Source organism: Rhamphochromis longiceps, linkage group LG10, assembly GCF_057381845.1.
Source record: "Rhamphochromis longiceps isolate RC_006_pf linkage group LG10, R_longiceps_female_GT1.1, whole genome shotgun sequence".
Taxonomy (NCBI): Eukaryota; Metazoa; Chordata; class Actinopteri; order Cichliformes; family Cichlidae; genus Rhamphochromis; species Rhamphochromis longiceps.
In genome coordinates this window covers 6811565-6834538 of record NC_140566.1, presented here as the reverse complement: position 1 = coordinate 6834538, position 22974 = coordinate 6811565, and the positions used below count along the sequence as shown (strand labels likewise).

The 22974-nt window shown below is 40.2% G+C and overlaps 2 protein-coding genes across 4 annotated transcripts; one reads left to right on the top strand and one right to left on the bottom strand.

The window, feature by feature from the left end:
- The first annotated feature begins 17771 nt into the window (after window positions 1–17771).
- On the top strand, window positions 17772–19483 carry LOC146660228 (uncharacterized). The gene is made up of 3 exons (XM_085419990.1): window positions 17772–18009; window positions 18326–18461; window positions 18720–19483. Exons 2-3 carry the CDS (start codon window positions 18348–18350, stop codon window positions 19470–19472), a joined length of 867 nt encoding a protein of 288 aa, XP_085276116.1. The 5' UTR covers window positions 17772–18009; window positions 18326–18347; the 3' UTR covers window positions 19473–19483.
- Window positions 19484–19954: 471 nt separating this feature from the next.
- LOC146660227 (uncharacterized) lies at window positions 19955–22687 on the bottom strand. Of its 3 annotated transcripts, XM_085419989.1 has the most exons (5): window positions 22487–22687; window positions 22061–22152; window positions 21488–21682; window positions 21323–21399; window positions 19955–21066 (listed from the first exon to the last, which is right to left on the bottom strand). In XM_085419989.1, the coding sequence occupies exons 1-5, from the start codon at window positions 22635–22637 to the stop codon at window positions 20091–20093; spliced, it is 1491 nt and encodes a 496-aa protein (XP_085276115.1). In that variant the 5' UTR covers window positions 22638–22687; the 3' UTR covers window positions 19955–20090. The 3 variants fall into 3 exon arrangements, with proteins under 3 accessions (XP_085276115.1, XP_085276113.1, XP_085276114.1); XM_085419987.1 differs by lacking the exon at window positions 22061–22152 and having other exon boundaries at window positions 20073–21066; window positions 21488–21576; window positions 22487–22686; XM_085419988.1 differs by lacking the exon at window positions 22061–22152 and having other exon boundaries at window positions 20076–21066; window positions 22487–22663.
- Between the last annotated feature and the right edge of the window lie 287 nt (window positions 22688–22974).

The window sequence follows — 22974 nt, the reverse complement described above, 5'->3', positions numbered from 1 at the left end:
ACTGAGCCTATAAGGAGACTTGGACTGTCACAACTCTTTGGTCTTTTGGAAATCGTTTATTCACTGTAAATAAATGCACTGTTCTCTAATTCTGAGTGAATAGACCTTGAAAAATGTTTTCCAGTACTGTAAATCTTAGACAGGTTCATCCAACCCTTTTGAAAATTTAAAAATCTCTCCACTAAGAAAAGCAAATTAACAAGGCAAGAATGAATTAATCATTTACCTGGATCTTCACACATCAAATCCCAGAACTCTCAGAGAAACTAGCAGCTCTGCCAGTGAAAGAAAGAGAGAGCAGAAGGAAAAAGAGAGATTGAAATGCACATGCCATCTACGGCTGAGATGCATTAAACCTTCCCCATCAGGAGAAGTAATGGATTAAAGGCCACTGTTGCTCTGCAGTTTGCCAGTCAATGTTCCTTTACTCTCCCCCAACCTGAGTCCCCTCCCTGCTCTGTTCCCTTCCCGCTGGAAGAAGTTGATTTGCCATCAATTGCCATCTTGGCTGGCGCCATTAATGCACGCCCACAAAAGGATGACACACTGCATTATCACCTCACTCCCTTTCAAATTAGAGCTGAGCGATGCCTCGGCGCAGCTTGTGACTGGTTAACACTATCAGCTATTTGTAGGGATTGTTCCCTAATATGCAGCGTCTAAAGATTTCATCAGGCATTTGATGACGGAAATAAACCACTGCCCACAGGGAAATTGGTCTGATTAATTGAATTATGCGTTGGAGGGGAGTCGATACAGGCAGCAAACACATGGGAATGAGTAGAGAGCTGTCTGTCATGGGCCAGAAAGGAGTTGATCAGACAAGAAGCCTTGGCAAGTGGCAAGCTCACTTTGAGTAGGGCTCGAGTTATTTGTGTGTCCGCTGAAAAAGCCAGAGATTAAAACCTGTGCTGCTAACTGTGGTTGTACACAGCCTGCCTCCACTTTAAATGCCCGTGACCATATGGGTCCTGTTGGATACAGATCATTTTATGTCATCCATCTCACAGAAAAAGCACCAAGTCTTACCATGAAGGGGAAGAACACCACTGAAATGCCATTTCTTCTGCTTTTGTGCTATTACTCTTAGACAGTTTTGTGCCTTCATATTTAGACTGGCCCCCCTCAGGACTGTTAAGTGCTCTCTTAGGCTGCCCTAATGTACCTCTAAACCACCACTGAAACCATAGATGACCATCACTACTCCTGTCTGTGCTTCATGGCACAACGACATTTTTTTGTTGTTGCATGAATTCAAGCTTTTAAGGAGGAGACGGACAGGATGCCATGGTTTGACAACTGGGCCTATTCAGGTTAATCACCTTCTAATCCTCCTTTGATATGTAAAAATACAGAAAATACTTTGAAATCAACATTATACATCTTTTTCACCAATCAGCTGCAAAAGTATTTCATTATTGCAGTGTTGGTCCTTGTAATAGGGCAGCTATTCCCAAACTCAAAAGTGCTGTGGCCATCTTAAAAGCCACAAATCCCATGGAACCAAGCCAATCTTAAATCTGAACTTGAATCATAATACAAGAGCAAGCCTTTCCTTGAAAATGTTATTCCAAAAGCATAAACAACACAGGGTGTTGGCTTTAAATTGCTAATGCTACACACTGATATGCAAAGTGTTAAGGTCAATGTGTGACCCACCTGCCACTGGGACAAACTTCAATTCAAGAGCAGTGAATGTAGGTCAGAGTAATGAGTAATAGCATAAACTAACCATCTTCTATTGTCGGTTTTAAATGACTTTTTATGTAAATAAATAATTTTAATAAATATGTAATTGTATACACTTGTGAGCAAAGGTGGCGAGTACTCGCTCAACTTCTTCATTCAAGTAAAACTGAAAAAGTACAGGCTCTCGAATGTACTCAAGGAAAGAAAGTAAAAATTAGCTCACTGGAGGACGTTTCTACCAGCCATTTTTGTGCTAACTGAACCTTGTGCTATATTAGTGAAAATAAATGAGAATACAAACTTCATTAAAATTAAAATGTAAACTGAAGTAAACACACTCAGCTTGAATCAGTTAACTAGAAAATGAGCAGAGGAAAAGAAGGAAAATAGCTCTGGAATCGTGTACGTAGATGAACACATTTATGGGACTGTAAAAGTAGCTTAAATATGCAGCAGATACCGTAAAATCCCTCTTAAGTACACTAATGAAGTACTTTGTTAATTTCTACCTCTGCTTGTGAGTAATTTCAAACTGTTATTACTGCACCAACCTGCAGTGCCTTTGTAACCCCATAGGGCCCACCAGCCTACAATTTGGAACCACTGTAATGGGGGGACTGGCACCATTGTCACTTTGCTTTACACCCCAAAGGCCTGTTTTTGCACACTGTAACTGAGCAGGCACATCTTCTGCCTTGCTGTAGCCTAGTATATCACTATAGGCCATCTGCTAGCTATAAGAAGAAGCTATCTTAGTATCATTAGTAGAGATATCATGTTAGAGGCAAAAATACCAAAGAGGACATTGAAAGAGAAAGCTAATAGAAATAAAGCAACGGAGCAAGCAACTGGTCAACAATATTTGCTGTGATCTGTCTTATGACTAATAGGAAAATAACAGCAGAGTGTACTTCTCTGGCAATGTTTTTTTTTTTTTTTTTTTTTTTTTTTTTTTAAAGAGTGTGACGTGGAATTTAATGTTAGTGTTTTAGAGTATTAGCGTGTTTGTTTTTTTGGCTTTGCTAAATGCCTTATTTCTCTAGGTTGTGCTGAAGTTAATAATTCAACTAACTCATCATATGAGTAGTTTTTTTCCTCAATGTCGTTTACCTTTATTTGGTGATCCTTCTCAATATATTAGCATTTTTGTATTGAATTCCTATATTCACTGACTGCTATATGTGCACCTGCTATATGTAAGACTGGCAGTGCCATTGTCCGCTCATTGTTAAATTTGTGTGAGTGTGTATACTCTTGGACTTCATAGTATGAGTGCTGATCTTGATGATAAAATGCAATTACAAAAACTTGGAATACATTTCACTAGTAGCCAGTATTTATTGCAAGATCAAAAAACGGGGTTTAAAGAATATACTGTATCAAGCTCAGGATGACCTTAGTGCATCTTCTATAAATATTTAGTGCCCTCTGGTGTATAAGCACTGAAACTGGAACAAGTCAAAAGTACATTTAGTGAAAACCTGTAATGATGAACAGAATATATTCATCATAATTTGTTTTACCTCAAATGCATTCAAAAAACCCTGTCCGGCCATGTCCCTCTGAAATGGAAGTGTTATGTTTTTAAACCATTCCTTTTGAGGGTATGAACCTAACTAGAATGCATAATTAGGGTTTGTGATTCATATCTTCAAGCTCTCATAACATCATTAAGAGAGTGGATTTAATTTAAAGACTGTTCCCCTGTATAGATGCCAAGTGCTAAAAGGACAGGATTATCCAACCTTTTTATTGATGGATTATCTTCGTTATTTCTGTGTTATTTGATGTGATGAAATAATGATTCTTTAAAAGAAATAGCAGAGACATTTCAAACCACATTGCAAACACACGTATTACACACATACAATACATGTTAAAAGAACAGACGGACCAATTAGGCAGCTAGTTTAAAAGCAGTGGGATAAGATACCTGTGCAATGTTTCTCCTTCAAATCCACTTAGTCAAGGCTTCTCTACAGTGATCTGATTTACTGCAGATCCGGCTGAAACCAGAGTCCAACGTTCATGTCTGGAAATAACCAGTTCTTTCACCCATTAACCCCTAACTATCCACAACACACAGACATTAAAGCAAATTTTCTCATCACAAAAATTCTTTGCTGAGGTAAAAGTGTTTGCGCATGTTGTGTGGTTTCATATGCGTGATGTGAAATGAAGACTAAAATCCTCCAAGGAGCCCAGATCGCATTATTATGAGACTTGTTGTCAGATTCTTACAACCAATATAATAACATGACTGCAAGTTAATCATATTTCTTTTCTCAGATTTCATCTGCCATCCTATGATGACATGGTGTTGCCTGCCAGAGAGTTATCGGACCTGAAAGAACAGCCTTAGTTTTTTGCTTGAAATGGGGTTTTTTAAACCCACAAATAAATACATCAAATAAAAACAAAAACAAAATAAAAATCACAAACAGCAAACTCAACCCCCAGAGACACTACTTTTAAGCTTTTTGTAGTGTGTTCCTCAAACACATTGAATAAATCCCTTTTCCACTATCAGTTTAATAATGAGATTATATCACATGGGAAGTGGGCTGAGAAAAACAGCAGGGCTGAGTCAGGATACGAGAGATTATAGAAGGATAGTGTAAATCAGGAAAGGGCAGGGTTCTGAAATCAAATGGCAAGTTGCTGCTCTGCTACAATAAAATAACACAATTTGGCTATTTTTTTGTTGTTGTTTCGAGGTTGTTTTCGTTAAAAAACAAACAAAAAAACAAAACAAAAACGGGATGAAGTACAGATAGAAGGTTCTACCATCTACAAATTATTTCAAATTTTCACAGATGCATTAATTGTTATTGTTGCTAGTTGTTGGTGCTTTGTTTGGGGTGGTACTTGTTTGTGCTAACCTCCTGGAACTGCCAGAGTTTGTTATTACTGATACTTCTGCTGATGGTGCAGCAGCCACCTGGACTGCTAATATGTCAGTTAATTTGACACATTTTGCTGCATCTGTTTCTAGTTTCCTTTTGTTTTTCTCTCTTAGCTTTTCAGCCACATCGTTTTGCTTTTGCTCGTCCGTCTTTATCAACCACTTCTTCCACACTAAACTCTGTTCTACAAGGTGCATGAGTGCAATGAGAAGGTAGGGGAGGGGCAGTAATGAAAATAAGCGAATGGGCTGCTATCAGTCCTTGCAGGGCAAGTGGCCCTTCAAGAGGGCCTGTATAATTATCAAGAAGGAAAAAAAATTATATTGGCCCACTGGTTCAGCCCTGGATGTGATGATTTTCTGCACATATCTATGAAAAACAAAACAAAACAAACAAACCAATTCTAGATACTTTTAATAAAGGCTCTGAGCCATTCAACAATAAAGTTTTGCCTCACTGTGTAAATAGGTGGACATAGCACCTATGCCTTAAGCACTGCCCATCTGGTTCAGTCAGCAGTCTTTTACATGAATTTAATAGATTTAACTTCTATGCTGAAATAATGTTTAGAGATTTCAGTCTGTAAACATTAGTAATATATTTTAACAAAGTAAACATTGCTTAAACATTAAAATATGCTCAAGTGCAACAAAACTAACGTAAAGAGACTACCAGCATGAATGCCTTTTCTCACATTACTAAAACGAGTGTTTATACATAGGAACTTTACATGTAAAACATGAAAACAAATTCCTCACATTCCCATTACACACCATAAACATCTCAATAAGCTCATTATCTACACAGTTTAACTGGAAAATGTGTGTTTTATAAGGTATAATAGTCATTTAAAAAATAAAATCACTGACAGTGCTTACTTTGCAAAGCAATCACAGTAAAAATTGAGCTAAGACGGTGTGCTGTGAACAAGAAAATTGAACTACGGTGTGGTGTTGTGGATAGACGTTACAGGTTCAATCTACAGGGCATATGTAGCTCAACAACGACACCCTGTGATGTATTCAAGTACTACCTCACATGCACCCTTCCTTTTGTTTAAAGACTGTAACACCATCAATTAAACAAAATAAAACCTACACCACCTATTGACCAGATGTGCTATGATTGTTCATATGGTCACTGTTCAATAAATGAAGTGTACTTAAAGTAGTGTAATGAAATAAAGTGTACCTCCTGTTAAGGTAGCTGTGCTATAATACTACATGCATCTTGCTGCCCTTCTTGGTTTGACCCTCTGCCACAGCTTCCAAGGACAATTTCTCTTCAAGTTCCTCCTTGGAGCACTGGGTCTGTGAGGTGAGTGGGTGCTCCTAGAAGTTTCATGCCCCATCTTTCACTCCCTTTCCCTGCCTCTATGTCCACTTTCTCAACACAGTACATTTGTCGTGTCAGGTAAAACTTGCCCCACATCTCCTTCTACATCATCCACTTCCCTGTCCTTGTCCATCACTGTGTGGCTGATTGTTGTGTGGGGTGTGTTCACACCGAAGGCGATAGATGCCAGCGAAAACGCCCCAAACGCCCCTAATTTGACGCATGCACATTCGCACCTCGATGCGTGTCCAACACAAATCAATCGCGCCTCAAAATTGCATATTTTGACACGCGTGAACTGGAAATGTGGGAGGGATGTGGGAGGAAGTTGTGCCAGGCGGTATCTTTGCTAGATGTCAGCTGTTGAGCTAGCGTTTGAAGAGAGAGTCTCCCTTCTCTATTTACTGTGGAGAGCAGAGCAGCGGCGTTAAGGACGTCCTCGCTGTACCTGGGTCCATCAGGTCCTCCAGACGCGTGAGCAGTTTGGTGAGTTTCACCACTTGCTCCAGGAGCTGCGCCTGGATGACGGCCGATTTCAGCGATATCACCTGTCATGTATTGATATGGCTATGTCTTAAGGTGATGACCTTTGAACCGGATGTTGTGGTCTGGAGGAAGCCCCGTTAAGTGGCTAGTTGTAAGATGGACAGTGTTCAATAAAGCAACATAAAGACCGTGCTTTATGTCCTGATTCAATTCGGAGTGCTCTGCCTAATTTAGTAATAAGGTGGGCACACAACAATGGCGACGAGGACGACACGGACCTGGATTTGTTTTTGTGAGAAGTAGACCCAGCGGCGGCACGGTGTTAGTGAAAAACTTGTGGGCTAACATGGAAAAGTCGGGTATTCAACCGTTCGCCTGCTACATTGATCCAGCTACGCTCAGACCGAGATGGACGCGGTGGTTAACATCCTTCGAGTTGTTTGCTGATGGGAAATAGGGTTGCCAACTCCCTGAAAAATAAATAAGGGACACCTCATGGCCAGGGCCGGGCAACCTAGTTGTCTTCACCCTTCCCAGTGTGGTAGCTCTTTTTTGTGTGTGTGAAATTATTTTTTAACCATTTGACTTGAATTTGATTTAAGCAGATGCATATTCTTTGTGATATGACCATATGGGAAACAAATGATCATTTAGCCATTTATTTTTAGCTCAAAATGACAACATTAACACAGTAAAACAGGTCTCTTTCTTAAACAGAAGCCTGTCATGCTTAACTTTTGAGAATATAAGTAAATCTTTCTTTAAAAGAACTCTGTCCTGCTTAACTTAAAATTATATAAATTAATAGAAAGCAATAGAACGAAAAATATTCTTGTAACTGTGCACATTTAGTGCATTTAGTACAATTGGCTTCAGTTGAGGTATTATTTCAGCTTTTCTAAAGCTAATCAGCTGCTCCTGTTTGTAAACCCGCTTGTTCCCATGATTACGCATCTTAACTCATCATCATTATTCATCTATGTATTACTTTTATGTATTAGTCATCTATTTGTTGTAATCATCTATCCTTGCAGTTGTTTATTACACAAAATAAATTATATTATCACACTTCTGGCCACATAGCGCTGATATTCACTGCACATGCCCATATTAACCTTAACCAGAGGGTTTAAAAAACAAACCAGTGTTTACATACCATATCTGCTTCTGCCGTGGCCTGGTGGACAAAAAATTGGTTAAGGGTTCCCCGAGCTTTCACGCCCCTCATGTTCTTCATGTGCCCACCATTAGAAGCATGCCTATGGAAAAAGTGCGCCGGCACACAGTGCAGTGCGCTTTATAGGTGTTATGGTGACCTTTTCCAGCCAGGTGTTTCCCTTTTCCCATTCCTCCCTGTGCTTTTGCAGCCTTTTTTTTCCTTTCTCTGAGCGAACAAACATTGCTGCTCTAATGCTGGGCTCACACTGTGCGATTTTTGGCATATTTTGAGACGATTTTTGAGTCGTGCGACCGATTTGGTGATCGGCCCAATTTTGGCCTTCATCGTGCATCGTGTAGTATACGTGGGGTAACGAGAAGCGATTAACACCTCGAGCAGCTCCCGATCATCAATCGCTCGTGAGCCGCTCACACTGCTCACGCGCAAACACGTAAACATCGGTGAAAAAGACGGAGCAGCACGGCTGTGCAGCGTGTGATCTGGACACAAGCGATGGAGGCACAACTTGTAGAACTTTGGAAAGCTCATCCGAGCCTTTTCGATGTGGCATCACAAAATTATCACGACCACAACAACCGTGAAAATAGTTGGATTTACATCGCTGCTCATTCACAGCCTGATCAATGTTTTTCATTAGCAATTTAGCAAAGTTGATGGTGGTGTGTCTGTGTGAGTGAAAGACAGGGAGAGCGACAGATTTTCTGTTATAACCTTCATGTTATGGAGGCACAGTGTGAGCACTCAGGTCGCATCAGAGCATCGGGCGGTATAGTGTGAGACCTGCATCGTGACCTACCAACTTCTAACCCTGCGAGTCAATCGTACAGTTTGAGCAGGAGCTGAATAACGCGACTGAAAAAATCGCACAGTGTCTGCCCAGCTTTAGGTGTACTGTCGTCCGAGACTTGCACCGCAGTGTCGGCGTTTGTTTCCCTGTTGGCCATGCTTCTTGTTGTGGTCATCTGTTGTCTTCCGGTATTTTCTCCGCAAGCGACCTTTCCTCGACCAATGAGATGAGCGGTAATCTGAATTGTCATAAGTGTGCTGTCAGCTCATTGGTCACAAAGCAGGAGAGGGGCTGGGAATTATGCTTTCAAACAAAGCGTTAATTCCATTAACATTTATAGACTACTTTTGATTCTCACTGTATTACGGGACAAAGTGCGTCCCTTATTAGCTCAATACGGGACGTGTACTTTTGTTTCGAAATACGGGACGATTCCGTTTTTTAAGGGACGGTTGGCAACCCTAATGGGAAAGGTCTTATTTTGACGGATGATGCTACAGACGCGATCAGACAGCGGAGACGCGCTCTTCTACTGCACATGGCCGGACAGGACGTGCAGGACGTCTTCTCCACTCTACCACAGACGGGAGAGGCAAAGGATTACACCGCTGCGGTGACTGCACTCAACACTTACTTTGTTCCTCAAGTGAATGCAGCATACGCACGCCAAACTTTCCACAAATTGTCCCAAACACCAGGTGAGACTGTGCAGCAATTTTGTACACGTTTAAGGCGAGCTGCAAAAGACTGTGACTTTCAAGGTGACAATGATAACCAGATACGGGACGCTATCCTGAGTAAATGCACTTCTGAATATGTACGGAGAAAGCTGCTTGAGGAGGGTCCAGGCTTAACTCTAACTCACACGTTAGAGGTGGCTTCCCACTGTGAACGCGTGGAGGAGCAGATGGCGGCGATGAGCGTTGCCGGGGAAAAGAAAGGAGAGGACACGGTCAGCCGGATTTTTACAGCAAAGAAAGAGAAGACCAACAGACCAAAAGGAAAAATGAAAGATGATAATAAAACAGACAGACAGTGTTACAGGTGTGGTTATACTGACCACATGGGCAAAGATCCCAAATGCCCAGCACAAGGACAAACATGTCACAAGTGTAATGGTAAGGACCACTTTTCAAAAATGTGTCGTACAAAAAGACAAAAGAAACAAAATGTGAATGGTGTTGAACAAGATAATTATGCATTTACTGTAAATGATGATAATGTACCTGAGAAACTTACCTTTTCTGTTGGGGGAATAGAGTTGAAAATGTTAGTTGACTCTGGAGCTACAAGTAATGTGATGGGAGAAAACATATGGGAAAAGCTAAAAGCTGAAAAGATAAAATGTCGCTAATATGTAGCCAAAGAGCAGAGGAATTTATATGCATATTCCTCAGCACAGGCACTCACGGTTAAAGGTGCATTCAGATGTGAAATCAAGATTGGTGACAGGACTGAAGAGGCTGAATTTATTGTGATTAGAGGTAATGGTGAACCACTCCTGGGGAAAAAGACTGCCATAAAGTTAGGAGTGTTGAAAATAGGTGAAAATGTGGCGGCTGTCACAGATTTAAAGCACACTCTTAAAGAAAAGTATCCAAAAGTGTTCAAAGGAGTAGGAAAGCTAAACACCAAACAGATCAGCCTGTACATTGATCCAAATGTGAAACCAGTAGTACAGCCACTGAGGCGCATACCTTATCATTTGAGGGATGCAGTGGAGAAAAAGATCAATGAACTAATCGCCATGGACATTATAGAACGTGTAGAAGGACCTACACCTTGGGTAAATCCTGTAGTGGTACTCCCAAAGAAATGTAACAAAGATATCAGAATGTGCTTAGACATGAGAAAAGCAAATGAGGCAATAATCAGGGAAAGATACCCAATACCCACTGTGGATGAAATCTTGCAAGGACTAAACGGCTCTGCAATCTTCACCAAACTCGATCTCAAGTGGGGATACCATCAGCTAGAGCTTACCCCGGAGTCAAGAGAGATAACTACATTTGCAGTGCACAACGGAGTATACCGGTACAAAAGGCTAATATTTGGAGTCTCATCAGCTAGTGAGCAATATCAGCATGAGATTGCCAATGCACTAGCTGGCATTGAAGGAGTTGAGAACATTTCAGATGATGTAATCATACACGCGCCAGACCAGGAAACCCATGATAAACGCCTGCATGCTGTGATGAAGAGACTCTCTGACTGTGGCCTGACACTAAACTCAGAGAAGTGTCAGTTCAACATGGACAGACTCGTGTTCATGGGAATACTGCTGACACAGAAAGGCATTGGCCCGACTGAAGAAAGAGTGAGAGCTGTGGTGGAAGCCCGAGAACCGAAGAATGCTACTGAGGTGAGAAGCTTTCTTGGACTGGTAGGCTTCAGTAGCAGGTTCATACCACAGTTTGCTACACTCTCTGAACCACTAAGACGTTTAACTCGAAAAGAAACTATGTTTACATTCGGGCCAGAACAAAAGCAAGCATTTGAAAGACTAAAGACTGAGTTAGCCAGAGCAGGTACCCTAGCCTATTTTGACAAAGAAGCCCCAACCAGAGTCATAGCAGATGCAAGCCCTGTAGGCTTGAAGAGGTACCAGTGTGTTACGTAAGTCGGAGTTTAACAGACTGTGAGCGAAGATATTCTCAAACAGAAAGAGAAGCCCTAGCACTAGTATGGGCATGTGAGAGACTACATCCATATGTGTATGGCAGGAAGTTTGACCTCATCACAGACCACAAGCCGTTAGAGGTCATATACAGCCAGAAATCTAAACCTTGTGCACGCATAGAAAGATGGGTCCTCAGACTGCAACCATATGACTTTAAAGTAGTGCACATTGCGGGAAAGCAAAACATTGCGGATTCACTGTCAAGACTGCTGGCTGACACCACGTCAAAAGAGATGTGGCGGTAGACTTACTGGGACCGCTACCTTCGAATCACTCAATACTTGTACTGATAGATTACTACATGATGTAATGTCATCTACAACTGCTGAAAAAGTCATTGACTCTATTGACTGTATATTTAGCAGACATGGGCTACCAGTTACCATCAAATCTGATAATGGCCCACAGTTCAAATCTGAGCTGTTCAGAGAATATTGTGAAACTAATGGAATCAAACATATAGGAACGACACCAAAATGGGCTCAAGCAAATGGGGAAGTGGAACGTCAAAATGCATCATTGATGAAAAGAATCAGGATCGCACAAGCCGAAGGACTTGACTGGAAGCGAGAGCTAAGAAAATATGTAACAGTGTATCGCAGCATTGAACATCCAACCACGGGCAAAAGTCCAGCAGAACTCCTGTTCAACCGCAAAATGAGAGGAAAGTTACCGAACATCAGTGAGGCAAAAACAACGGAGTTGGACGTGCGTGACAGAGACGCTGAACAGAAAGGAAAATCAAAGATTTATGCTGATGAACGAAGGGGAGCTGAGTATTCAAAAGTTGACTCGGGAGACACAGTGCTGGTTCAACAAGACAAAGTGGACAAGTTTACAACACCATTCAACGCAACACCACACAAAGTTGTAAGCAGAACTGGAAACCAAGTCATTATTGAATCACCATAAAAGTTGCTACCAATCAAATTATGATATGTTAAAGTTAAAACAAAACACAACTGACTGTTTTATATCTAATATATATTATGTAATTATCCTTATAATTACAAAATGCTTTTTTATAAATTTTATGTTTTGTAATTTAAATCTGACATCACAAAAGTATTTTGGAATTTGAATCATGTATTTTGTAACTGCAGTACACATAATACTAATTTTGAACAATTTTGTCCAGGTTCCTTGCCACCGGGGACTCCTTTAGGACCATCGCGTTCAGTTTCAGAGTCGGTGTGCCAGATCACCCCCCAGGTAGCGACGGCCATCTGGGACTGTCTAGTGGACGACTTCATGGCTGTGCCTTCACCTGGAGACTGGCGGTCCATCACAGAGGGATTCCAGGAGCGCTGGAACTTCCCTCTCTGCTGTAGAGCTCTGGATGGGAAGCACGTCCAGACAAAGGCACCCCATATATCATATAGGAGACACACACATTGATATACACTAAATATTTATTCCATTTCTTTTTTTTGTGGTGCCCAAATTTATGCACCTGCTTAATTTTGTTTAAACAATTATTGCACACTTTTTGTAAATCCAGTAAACTTCTTTTCACTTCTCAAATATCACTTTGTGTCTCCTGTATGATATTTAACTGACATTTTTTATTGTAATAACCAATGATTTATACAGGAAAATAATGGCTATTAACAATGTTGCCCAAACTTTTGCATCCCACTGTATTAGTATATTTTGTCATTAGTATAATAAAAAAGAAATGAGAAGGCTGCTACTTGATTTTAATTTCAACATTGAAAGAAAAGAAAAAAAGGGATATAATCAGATTAGTTGTAGATATTAAGTAAAGGTGATCACAAGGGAATCCCACCGAGTAAAAAGCTATCAGTGCTTGCTGTACATACCTGTGGGTGCAGCAGGAGCTCAGGGACTGGGGAGCCAGGAGAAGCAACAGGCGATGCTCTGCTGCAGAATCAGTTGGTTCTATCAACACAGTATTAAATGTTAACAGGTTGAAAACAATAATCATAGAGAAAGTATATACAGTGGTCCCTCCTTTATTGCAGCAGGGGTTCTCAGAATAACTAGCCCCTCGCCACGCACTTTATACACTTTTTTCCCCACACACATGAACATTAGTCACAGTTCTCACAAGTTGATCCTCAAAGTACAAACCTTTGTAGATTGCAAAACGTAAAAGTATTATTATGCCGCGTTTTGTCTTCATCTGCCTGCCACTTTCGTGCGCCTTTTTCCCTCGTGGTGCAGGTGTCTATTTCCGAAGGAGGCTCATAGTTATGGGTGTTTTTGTGCTGTTTTTTTCTATTGGATGTGATGGTTATCAAAACCAAGCATGATAAATTTGGCAAGCGCAGGAGACACAGCACGGAGGAGATTTGTCAATCATGCTGCAGAATGCAATGCTGTACTGTGCAATAAAAAAAAAATCAGCGACGGATGAACAGCGGGACCACTGTGTGCTGTTTATTAATAAACAAAATCTATTCCTATATGACAACATGCATAAAAGCAGAACGGTATTTGTACATCAGTGGGAAAATAGCGGTGGCTTGCTAGCTTTTGTGCTAAAGCCAAAAGCCAAAATGCAACACAAAAATTGACGCGCGTAGTTTTATTCGCGACTTGCGAGCCAAACGTGGTACACTGACGCCAGTTTCACGTGTTTTCGTGTTTTCGCAAGGCAAATCTGCTTCCGAATTTTCAGGGACCGCAATCGCGTGTCATCGCGCTTTTTCCATTGACTTTACATGTAAACCTGACGCTCTGGCCGCCTCTTCTGCGTTCGGTGTGAACACACCAGAAACTTTTTCTGGTCAAGGGTCTGCCACCTGCTTGTTTTATGAAGATGTTCTTGCTTTGAAGGAATGTTCCACAGTTTTGTTTTGTTTTTGTTTTTTTTGTTTTTTTACAGTGCTGTTACTGCAGTGTTTATAGGTTTGTTCCCCACAGGTGGTTTTCCTGATGCTTTGGTATGGTAACTACACATGTGTTTCCTATGACCTATGGTTGTGGTAACAGCAGAGCGGAATGGTGATTACGGTAATTTTTGCACAATATGTCATTTTTGTTTAAAAGTCTTAACAGGTTACTATGTAACTTTTTCTGCTAGAGGGTCTGCCATATGCTTGTTTCATGAAGATGGTTCTTGCTTTGCGGGAATGTTCCACAGTTTTATAGCATTTTAATTGAATTGTGTAACTGTTGTGCAAGTTGTTGTGTAAGTTGGAAAAAATGCATCCAATTGTTGTCAATTGTTTTATTGATGATGGCTGCAAAATAAATTTCCCAAAAGTAATATTTTCCTCACTAGTCTTTTCTCAAGATGTATTTTTGCATGTTTAGGTGTAGGCATAGCAGTAAGAAGTTTGCAGGTTTATGATTTATACTTTTACATTAAAACATAAAAATACAGCATAGGAATAGATTTTATGTATAATATACAGAGCAGCTCCATGTAAAATGCAGTTTCACAGTTGTTTTACCAGTTCAAATTAGTTTTTTGTTTCATATTTCCCTGTTAATTTTACAATTTATGGATCCACAATAAGCAATTATTACATGTAAAAAATACAGGAAATATTCTATGAATATACAACAATTGTTGTGTGAAATTGACTTGGTTTTTTTTGTAGATTTAACAGTTGTGACTTTCATTCACTGTAAATCAGTTTACATATTTTTTATGTAAATATTTTGTATGTATTTTGTATGTAAAGCTATCTACTGTGCTGCTGTATTTTTTATAGGAAGTCCCTGGTAACCCCAGCTGCCAGCGTTTTCCTGTAAAAACAGCACTTTTTTTTTCTTTTCTTTTTTTACAGTGTGCATGTTCTACAGAATCTTTTAACATCTTTCTTCAGACCTGGCCAGAAAAAATGCTGAAGAAGGCAGTCATAGGTTTTACTGATTCTTAAATGACCTGACCACAGGTGTTCATGCGCAAGCTGCAATATGCCACCATGGTATCCCTTAGGAATAAGTACTTGGTGTACCGTCCCTCAACCTTCATTGACACCCTCCTGCTGTAAAGCAGATCTCGAGACCCATTTCCTCAGCAGTAACCCATCCTCAAGATAAAACTTGTGTGACTTGCGACCTGGTAAGGACATTAACAGAAAACACATCAGGGTGGGATTTCAACATCTCATCCTCCTCTGGAATGCAGCTAGGTTTATCCACCACTTCAGGAACAGGGAGCACCTTGTACCCAGCAATATCATTTCCCATTATGAACTTAACACCCTGAATATGAAATTAGTTTCTCAACGCAACATTGAAGAAACTAGAGGCTAACTTCGATTGTACGTGAACATGATGTAATGGTGCTGGGATGTAATAGGCCATCCCAGTCCCTCGCATTACAGGATGACTCAGCTGTGTTTCCTCATTATTTGTATACTTAAGTCCTCTGTTTCCCTCTGTCTGTTGTTGCAATCTCCCTTATTCCTGGGTGTGTGTTTCCATCTGTTATTTTAGGTTTCAGTATTCCCAGTTTAGGTTACTTTTGAATTTCCTTGACATTCCAGCAATAAAGCTGTGCTCTTTTGTCCTGCCTGATGAGTCTGCATTTGGGTCCAATCCTTGCTGCCTCACACAATTTATGACATGAACACTTGGATTGGATTGCATTAGACTGTACCGGTGATAGATAGAAGATATGGAGCACATACAAGATCTGTTTGCTGTTGCAAAATAGTCTGCATTTGAAATATTTAAAATTTTAAATATCTTTCCTTAATGTTTTAATATAACACTGTAGTTTTTACTTGTCTTATTCTTATTAATACTCTTCTTCCTTTTTTTCCCCTCTCTTTAGTCCTTTTTTCTTCCCTAGTTTATCCTAATATGATAAGCGGACTGATTACATAGCACATAAGCACTCAAAGCACTTCATACAACATGTCTCATTCACACACTCATCCATACAAACACTTTTTTCTGACATTCATATGCCAATAAACAGGGAACTCAGGGTTCAGTATCTTGCCCAAGGACACTGTGGCAGGCAGACTGGAGAAACCAGTGTTTGAACCTGTACTTATTAGATAGCCTGCTCTACTGATATTGAGCCATCTTAATATCAGTTGGTGTTTTGTAAAAGAATATACCTGCAAGACAACAGTGGAAAAAATGTATATATACATATATATATATCGTGAATATATATATATATATATCGTGAGAAAGAGAGAGATAGATCTACAGACAGGCCCTGGCCAGATGGTGGATTTGATCTCAGGCCCTTCTGGCTGTCAGGCAATAGTGCCAACCACTGTTCTTGCTGGCAGATGCTTTGTTTGATGCATCTTATTACGTTGTTATGTAATGCTGTTATTTTATTTCTGTCTTCTTTCATTTATGTATGGTTGACTATTTTAACCTATTTTAGGTAGTTGAGTTAATACTTTAGGTAATCCAAGGCTTACAGACCAAAATAACTCCAAGTTGGCTCTAAAAAGTGTGGAAAAATGCTCTCAAGAGTCTTGGGCTGAATGTATTTCACCTCCACTATCACCAGATGATGTTAAATACCTTTGACACACAATTTGTAATTGAAAGAGTAAAGACAGTGAAATTTTGGAAGGCACAGAGGAAAGTAGAAAGTAGTAACAGAAAAAAACCATCATAAAAATCATGCATAGATTGTAAAACATGAGAAAACCTTTCCTTAAGTGCACATATTGGCACATATTGGCACACATACTGTCCTTTGACTGCTGATGTGTGCAGATGATCATATTATTTAGACAAACCCTGGTCAGAGGTGCTGTTCCATGATGAGGCAGCGGAGGGTGCACAACTCAAATATTTGACGCTAGTGCTGTCTGTTATCTCATTCCTGTGAACTCAATGACAGCAAATAATTTTCCCTGTAATGATATGAAGAAAATCATTTCTAAAGAACCTGAGTCATGAACCACTATATCAAATTTCTTTTCACTAAACTAGCTGACCTGTTTTTCCCTGTTACTAGTCCTAGCCACCAATTCCTATCAGCAGTGTTACAGCCAAAATTGATTGGTATTTGAAAATGTTCATAATTTACTCAGTGTTCGCTAGAGTCGGACATCTGGCTGAACTGAATTTTTATACTTAATTTAAAAAACAGTAGTCAAAGGAGTAAGAATTTTCTACTTGTGGTTTTTAGCAATAGTTCTTAAAGCTTACTGGTGATCTTTGGGTGTGTGTGTGTGTGTGTGTGTGTGTGTGTGTGTGTGTGTGTGTGTGTGTGTGTGTGTTGGGGGGGGGGGGGGGGTCCACATTACAAAAGGCCTCAATAACTCAAGGGTTTGCAAAAAACTGAAATGCTCTAAGCTATAGACTACTTGCACTAGGGCATGTGACGTATTTCCGTTTCCAAATAGTACCGCTTGTGCGTTTCCGGTACGTTTGCTTATCTATCGGTAGCTATGCTAATGTCGCTTCAGAATGAGTATAAAAAGGAAAGTATTTAAAACAGAACATTTTCAAAAACAGGAGAAGAAATACTCCGAGCATTGCTGTGTCCCACTTTGTTCAGCTTCAGCCAAATTTAACGGCATACTAAGTTTTCATGCCTTTCCGACCCATTCCGACTTGAGAAGACAATGGCTGGTAAATATACGCCGGGATCATTTCACGATTACCTCTCACACCAGGGTCTGCTGCAGACACTTTGCCAGTGATCAACTCATAGAGCCAACAACCCTCGATGGTCGAAGGCGGCTTATTAAAGGTGCTGTACCAACACTTTTTGAGTGGAATGGCTATAAAGTGTTTGGGAGAGAACGGAGCGACGCCCTGAACTAGTTCCTCCTGACGATCAAGAAGAGCACAGTCTTACAAGAGATCATGACTACTGCTCAGCCCCTGAGCCATCTGCATTGGACATATCTGCATCAGCTGCAGAAGACCTGTCCGAAGACGTGGAGACTCTGAGGAAGGAAATACAGGAGTTACGTGTCCAGCGAGAATTTGGGTTACAGCGTTTTGCTGGCTCCGACACTGACATCCGATTCTATACCAGGTACATCTAAGTTCTATTCAAGCTAACTGTTTAAAATATACCAAGGTCACCATCAGTTAAATTTCGAAAGTTTTTCCAGTCTTAATGAAAACAAAATAGAAATTTACTTTTTCTCTGCTGATTGTATGTTTTATGTAGATGCTTTAGTATTTAAACAATATCCTAATGCTACAGGTAAAATACAACACCAAATACTCTTAATCAGACTATTTTATACAGCATTCCATTAGCATATTTGTCACAGTTCACATTATTTTTATGTCAGTGTGTAATGTTAATTAATGATTGACATGATGTATGTCTCTCTCGTGAATAGATTTCCAAGCTATGATCATTTGATGGCATTCTGGGTTTTGATTGAGCCTTGCATCTATAAAATGATCCGGGTTTCAAGAGCCAAGTCAGCTGCCAATCGGAACGAAGAAGTGTTGACACGTGCACGCACATCAACAGTAGGTTATGGGTTTGTTGGTAGTTAGAACTAGAGGTGTAATGTTATTGTATTTATGTACAATAACATTACTTTATGTAGATTATGTAGACTCAGTATCCTTTACATACATACACCTGTGCACTACAGCACCTCATTGTTTACCCCATGGTACAGTATGGTATGCCTAACCATTACAAAACATTTAGCCAAGAAAAGAATAATTTTACTAGTTCATAGCTTAAGGAGTAACGTTTTCCCTTTTGTTTTCACCTTCCAGAGGCAGCTGCTACAGCCAATTGATGAGTTTTTTCTTTTCCTGGTTTTCCTGTCAGTTGGTTTGAAGGAGAGGGACCTGGCACACCGATTTAACATACACCAGTCCACAGTGAGCCGCATTATTGCAACATGGACAAATTTTCTTGCCACTGCACTGGGGTCTCAGTGCATCTGGCTTACACGTGAAGAAGTGCAAGCTTACCTCCCTGAGGAATTCAAAGATTTCTCAGACACCCAGATGATCCTTGACTGTACAGAGCTGAGGTGTCAGACACCATCCTCACCACTTCTCCAAAGTGAAATGTACTCTTCGTACAAATCCCACTGTACGATGAAAGCCCTGGTTGGCATAGCTCCACATGGTCCAGTGACATTCATCTCTAATCTGTATGCTGGTTCGGTTAGTGACAAGGAACTATTCAAACAATCAGGCATTGCTGAGAAGTTGACTGAAGACATGGCAGTGATGGTAGATAAGGGCTTCCTAATCACTGATTGTTGTAAATGCAAAGTGTACTGCCCACCTTTTCTATCTAAGCAGAAGCAGATGCCAGCATACCAGGTTAAGGAGACGCAGGCCATAGCCAGACTCAGGGTACATGTGGAGCAAGTCATTAGGAGGATCAAACAGAACAAACTTTTTGATAGCATCATTACCATGTCACATGTTTATAATATCAACCAACTGTTTGCAGTGGCATGTATGCTGTCAAATTACCAGAACACAGCATTAGTTAAAAAATGGGTTAAGTGAGACAAGATGGATTTTTCCCAAGACACCAGTGCCAGTACAAGTAACTTATGGAAAATGACCTGCAGCTGAGGCCACTACAGTTGAATTTCTTCCTTCTCAGCTGACAATACTTGATTACAGAACTGGTACTTGAGTGCCGATAGTTGAGTTTCAGTTATTGATAATTCAAATTCATTGCAAATGTTTAATGTTAATAATACTGTTTAATTATACTACTATTATTACTATTCAGATTCAACAAAACTATTTATCAAAATTATAAAGTAAATCACTAAATCGTTTTAAAACCATAAGTGACATTGAACTTTTGTAACATCAAAAATACCATTTGTCATTTTCTACAGTTCAGTTGTGTTATTGTCTAAATGTATATCAGTATGCTAGGCATGGAGTTTTAAATACTTACCATGTAAATAAGTTCTGCACAAATTCAATGTTTTAATGTGTGTTTTTAAAAATTAAATTGATGCCATTGCTTAAATAACAGTTTATTGATGTCACATAAAAGTAACATGTAACAACAAAAGAATTCATGAAATATATTGAAAATAAAACATCAGTTATTTTGTTCCAGCCAGCCTGAAGGATCTGTTTTTCTTTTTGCTATGTTTTCACTGTTCATTTTTTCAAACACGGGTATCTTGGCATATATATGTAAAAAAAGAAATAGTCTGCCTTTTCTCTGATTGCATTGTGCACATCTATATCCATGTATATTCTTTGCACTAGGTAGTCCTCTTGTGCCCACACAACAAAGTCACACCACTGCATCCCACTGATGAGCAGTTGTCCTTGCACTTGCCAGTAATATGCGTGGCTCTTTTTTAGTTTAGGGGTACCACATTCCATCTGCACATATTTGCAGTCAATAAAGTTTTGTACATTGGGACATTTGAATTCGACGAAGCCAAACTGGGGGTATTCATTGGGGTCAAAAACAACACCATCAGGAGATGCAGCAAGCCAGGGGGCAATGGGGTGAATGACCAGACCACAGGGTGAGTAGTTAACATTCATTAGCCTACTATACTCTGCTGCTATTGCAGGCTCCATCTCAGTTCCTCTCCTCATGTCTGCTGTCTGCCTTGTTCCCTTCAATATACGCTCTGCTAGTGACTCGGCCGAGCTCTGGCCTCTGACGTGACACACCTCCCGAAACCTAGAGGCAGTCACTCTGGGCCTGCGGAGCTGATGCCACTCAGACGAAGAGCTTTGCTCACGTGTAGCTTCCTCTATTTTGTGAGCCATTTCCAGAGTTACAGACAAGCTTTTCAGATGCAGAAGCTCTTCTTCTGAGCACACAAACACACAATCTGATGGCAAGATGTCATACCCCTCCAGAGGCAAGTGCGGTGTTGGTGGTGCATCGCGGTGTAGTGTGATGTACCGGGTTGTCAAAACCGGCTGCTGATATGACAGAACACTGCCCTCCTGCACCAGCCCAAAGGCACTTTCCACAAGGGGCTTGTCAGGTCTCATGTTCATTGTGGTCACAAGTGGCCTGTCCTCAATATTAAATTTTGCATATGCCTCCGTTATTCTGAACAAGCAGGGATCTGGTAACGGACCCACCATGCCTCTGTAGAAGCCACTCCTAAAGAAAACATCAATGACAATAATGTAAGGAAGAAGGTTGTTATACTGAACAACAACTAAACTAAAAACTAAAAGGTGTAAAACAGTGGTGCATAAGTTAGAGACTGGGATGTATATGTACATGACTGAGTTAGCCGTCTTCAGAAAGTGTAATGTTGTATGTAAATTAATACCTATTCTGACACATGTATGTATGAAAAAAATAGCAACATACATTTGTAACACATGAAACCAAATTTTACAAATGTAATTACCGTACTCCAGTCTGGGCCATCCTATTTGGTACTGGCTTAGTGAAGATCATGGAGTTGATGGGTCCTGGCCTCACACCCTAACAGAAGACACATTTACTATGGATGGTGTTGCTGTTCATATGTAAACATGGACTAATTCAAAAACTTTAACCTCATTTAAATTACCACTGTCCGTGGCTTGTGCCATTGCTGTTCAGATTCCGTGCAGCTATGCACAGGGGGGACAACCGGCACTCTGAGTTGTGAGTAGTGTGCTGTTTGGAAGAGCAATGCCACTGTGTGATTGCACATAACAGCGCCTGCCACACAGGAGCACTGGCTATGTGTCAGTATCACCGGCGATGAATCCAGAAGCTTAATCTAAGAAGAAAGAACGAAAATTAAAAATGTAACATCTTCATGGAAGAGCCGAACAGGAACATAGTTCAGTGTTATGGTTACGCACCCTCCTGAATGCTTAGTGTTTCCTTCTCTCCCTATTAAAACAACTTAACCATGCTTGATAACTGTAATAACTTAGATTGTGTATATTTGCAGTATTAACTTGTTGTCAAATGTTTCTGATCACCCAAACACACGTTGATTTAACTATCTGACTAGTCAAATTAGGAGTGATAAAGCAGGGAGACAAGGAAAACATTCAAGTTGATGGGCCTTTAGGAATGAACTTAACTAATGCTTAAATGAACTGAACCCCACAGAACGGGGATTAACAACTTTACACAGCTTCCTGCCTACACTTAGTCTGTGTGGTGCCTCACTCTTCCTCATCGACCTGTAGCACAGGGCTCTCACACCGACCTCCCCTGACAACCTGTCTTTATTGGACACTGAATAAAGATACAAGTACCATTAGCATTATTTCTGTATTACTCATTTCAGCATGTCTTAAACATATATATTTTACACTTAGCAAGAGTAGCATTAGGTAGTTAACTACCTCCATAGTTAGCCAACTACCTAACGCTAATATAACAGTGTCTAACAACAAAAGTGACATTAGTTAAGAAAACCTCAACTATAGTTTAGGACGACATAAAACACCGTTTAAGAAAACATGTAATGTAGAGAACTGACATCAAATGAAGGACATAGCGGAGTAACGTAGTGTTTGCATTTGACGTTAGCTAGCGTTTCTTTGTCGGTTAATTTACGTTTTCTTACCTTCGTAGTTGTGTATATATGATGCAGCATATAACTTAAATCCTTTATCTAATTTGCTGGCGGGGGTAGTCGTCACTCTGCAAATCCGATGAACATCGGTGATGTTCAATTTTGGGAGCTCTTGTAGGCATCGAGTGTAGAACGTCGCCATGGTTTAACCGCACCGGAAGCACTGGAGCAGGACTACATAGAACGCGGAAGTGTTAGTGCAAGTAGTCCATTGTGCATGAATTGTATCTAGGTTATCAAATCTAAAACACATCTCCACGGTGACACCTAGTGGATACTTTTGCTTCTGTCACATCTTGAAAATGATGTTCTGTGAAATAATGAAACAGAGAACAATAAGGAAAAGTGCTGCACAATTTTAGGAAATGCTACATATTACAGCAAATACAGTTTTCCCACTGTTGTGTTACATAGCTGATAGTGTTTCAGCTACTTAGTTTTTGGATCTGAATGTCACTGTAATATGCAAGTTATTGTGG

Coding starts and splice junctions, on each gene's coding strand:
- LOC146660228 (XM_085419990.1), top strand. CDS start 18,348: ATGGCATTCTGGGTTTTGATTGAGCCTTGCATCTATAAAATGATCCGG. Junction 18,462..18,719: donor CACGTGCACGCACATCAACA/GTAGGTTATGGG, acceptor TTCACCTTCCAG/AGGCAGCTGCTACAGCCAAT.
- LOC146660227 (XM_085419989.1), bottom strand. CDS start 22,637: ATGGCGACGTTCTACACTCGATGCCTACAAGAGCTCCCAAAATTGAAC. Junction 22,153..22,486: donor ATATATACACAACTACGAAG/GTAAGAAAACGT, acceptor ATCTTTATTCAG/TGTCCAATAAAGACAGGTTG. Junction 21,400..21,487: donor GGCACAAGCCACGGACAGTG/GTAATTTAAATG, acceptor GTCTTCTGTTAG/GGTGTGAGGCCAGGACCCAT.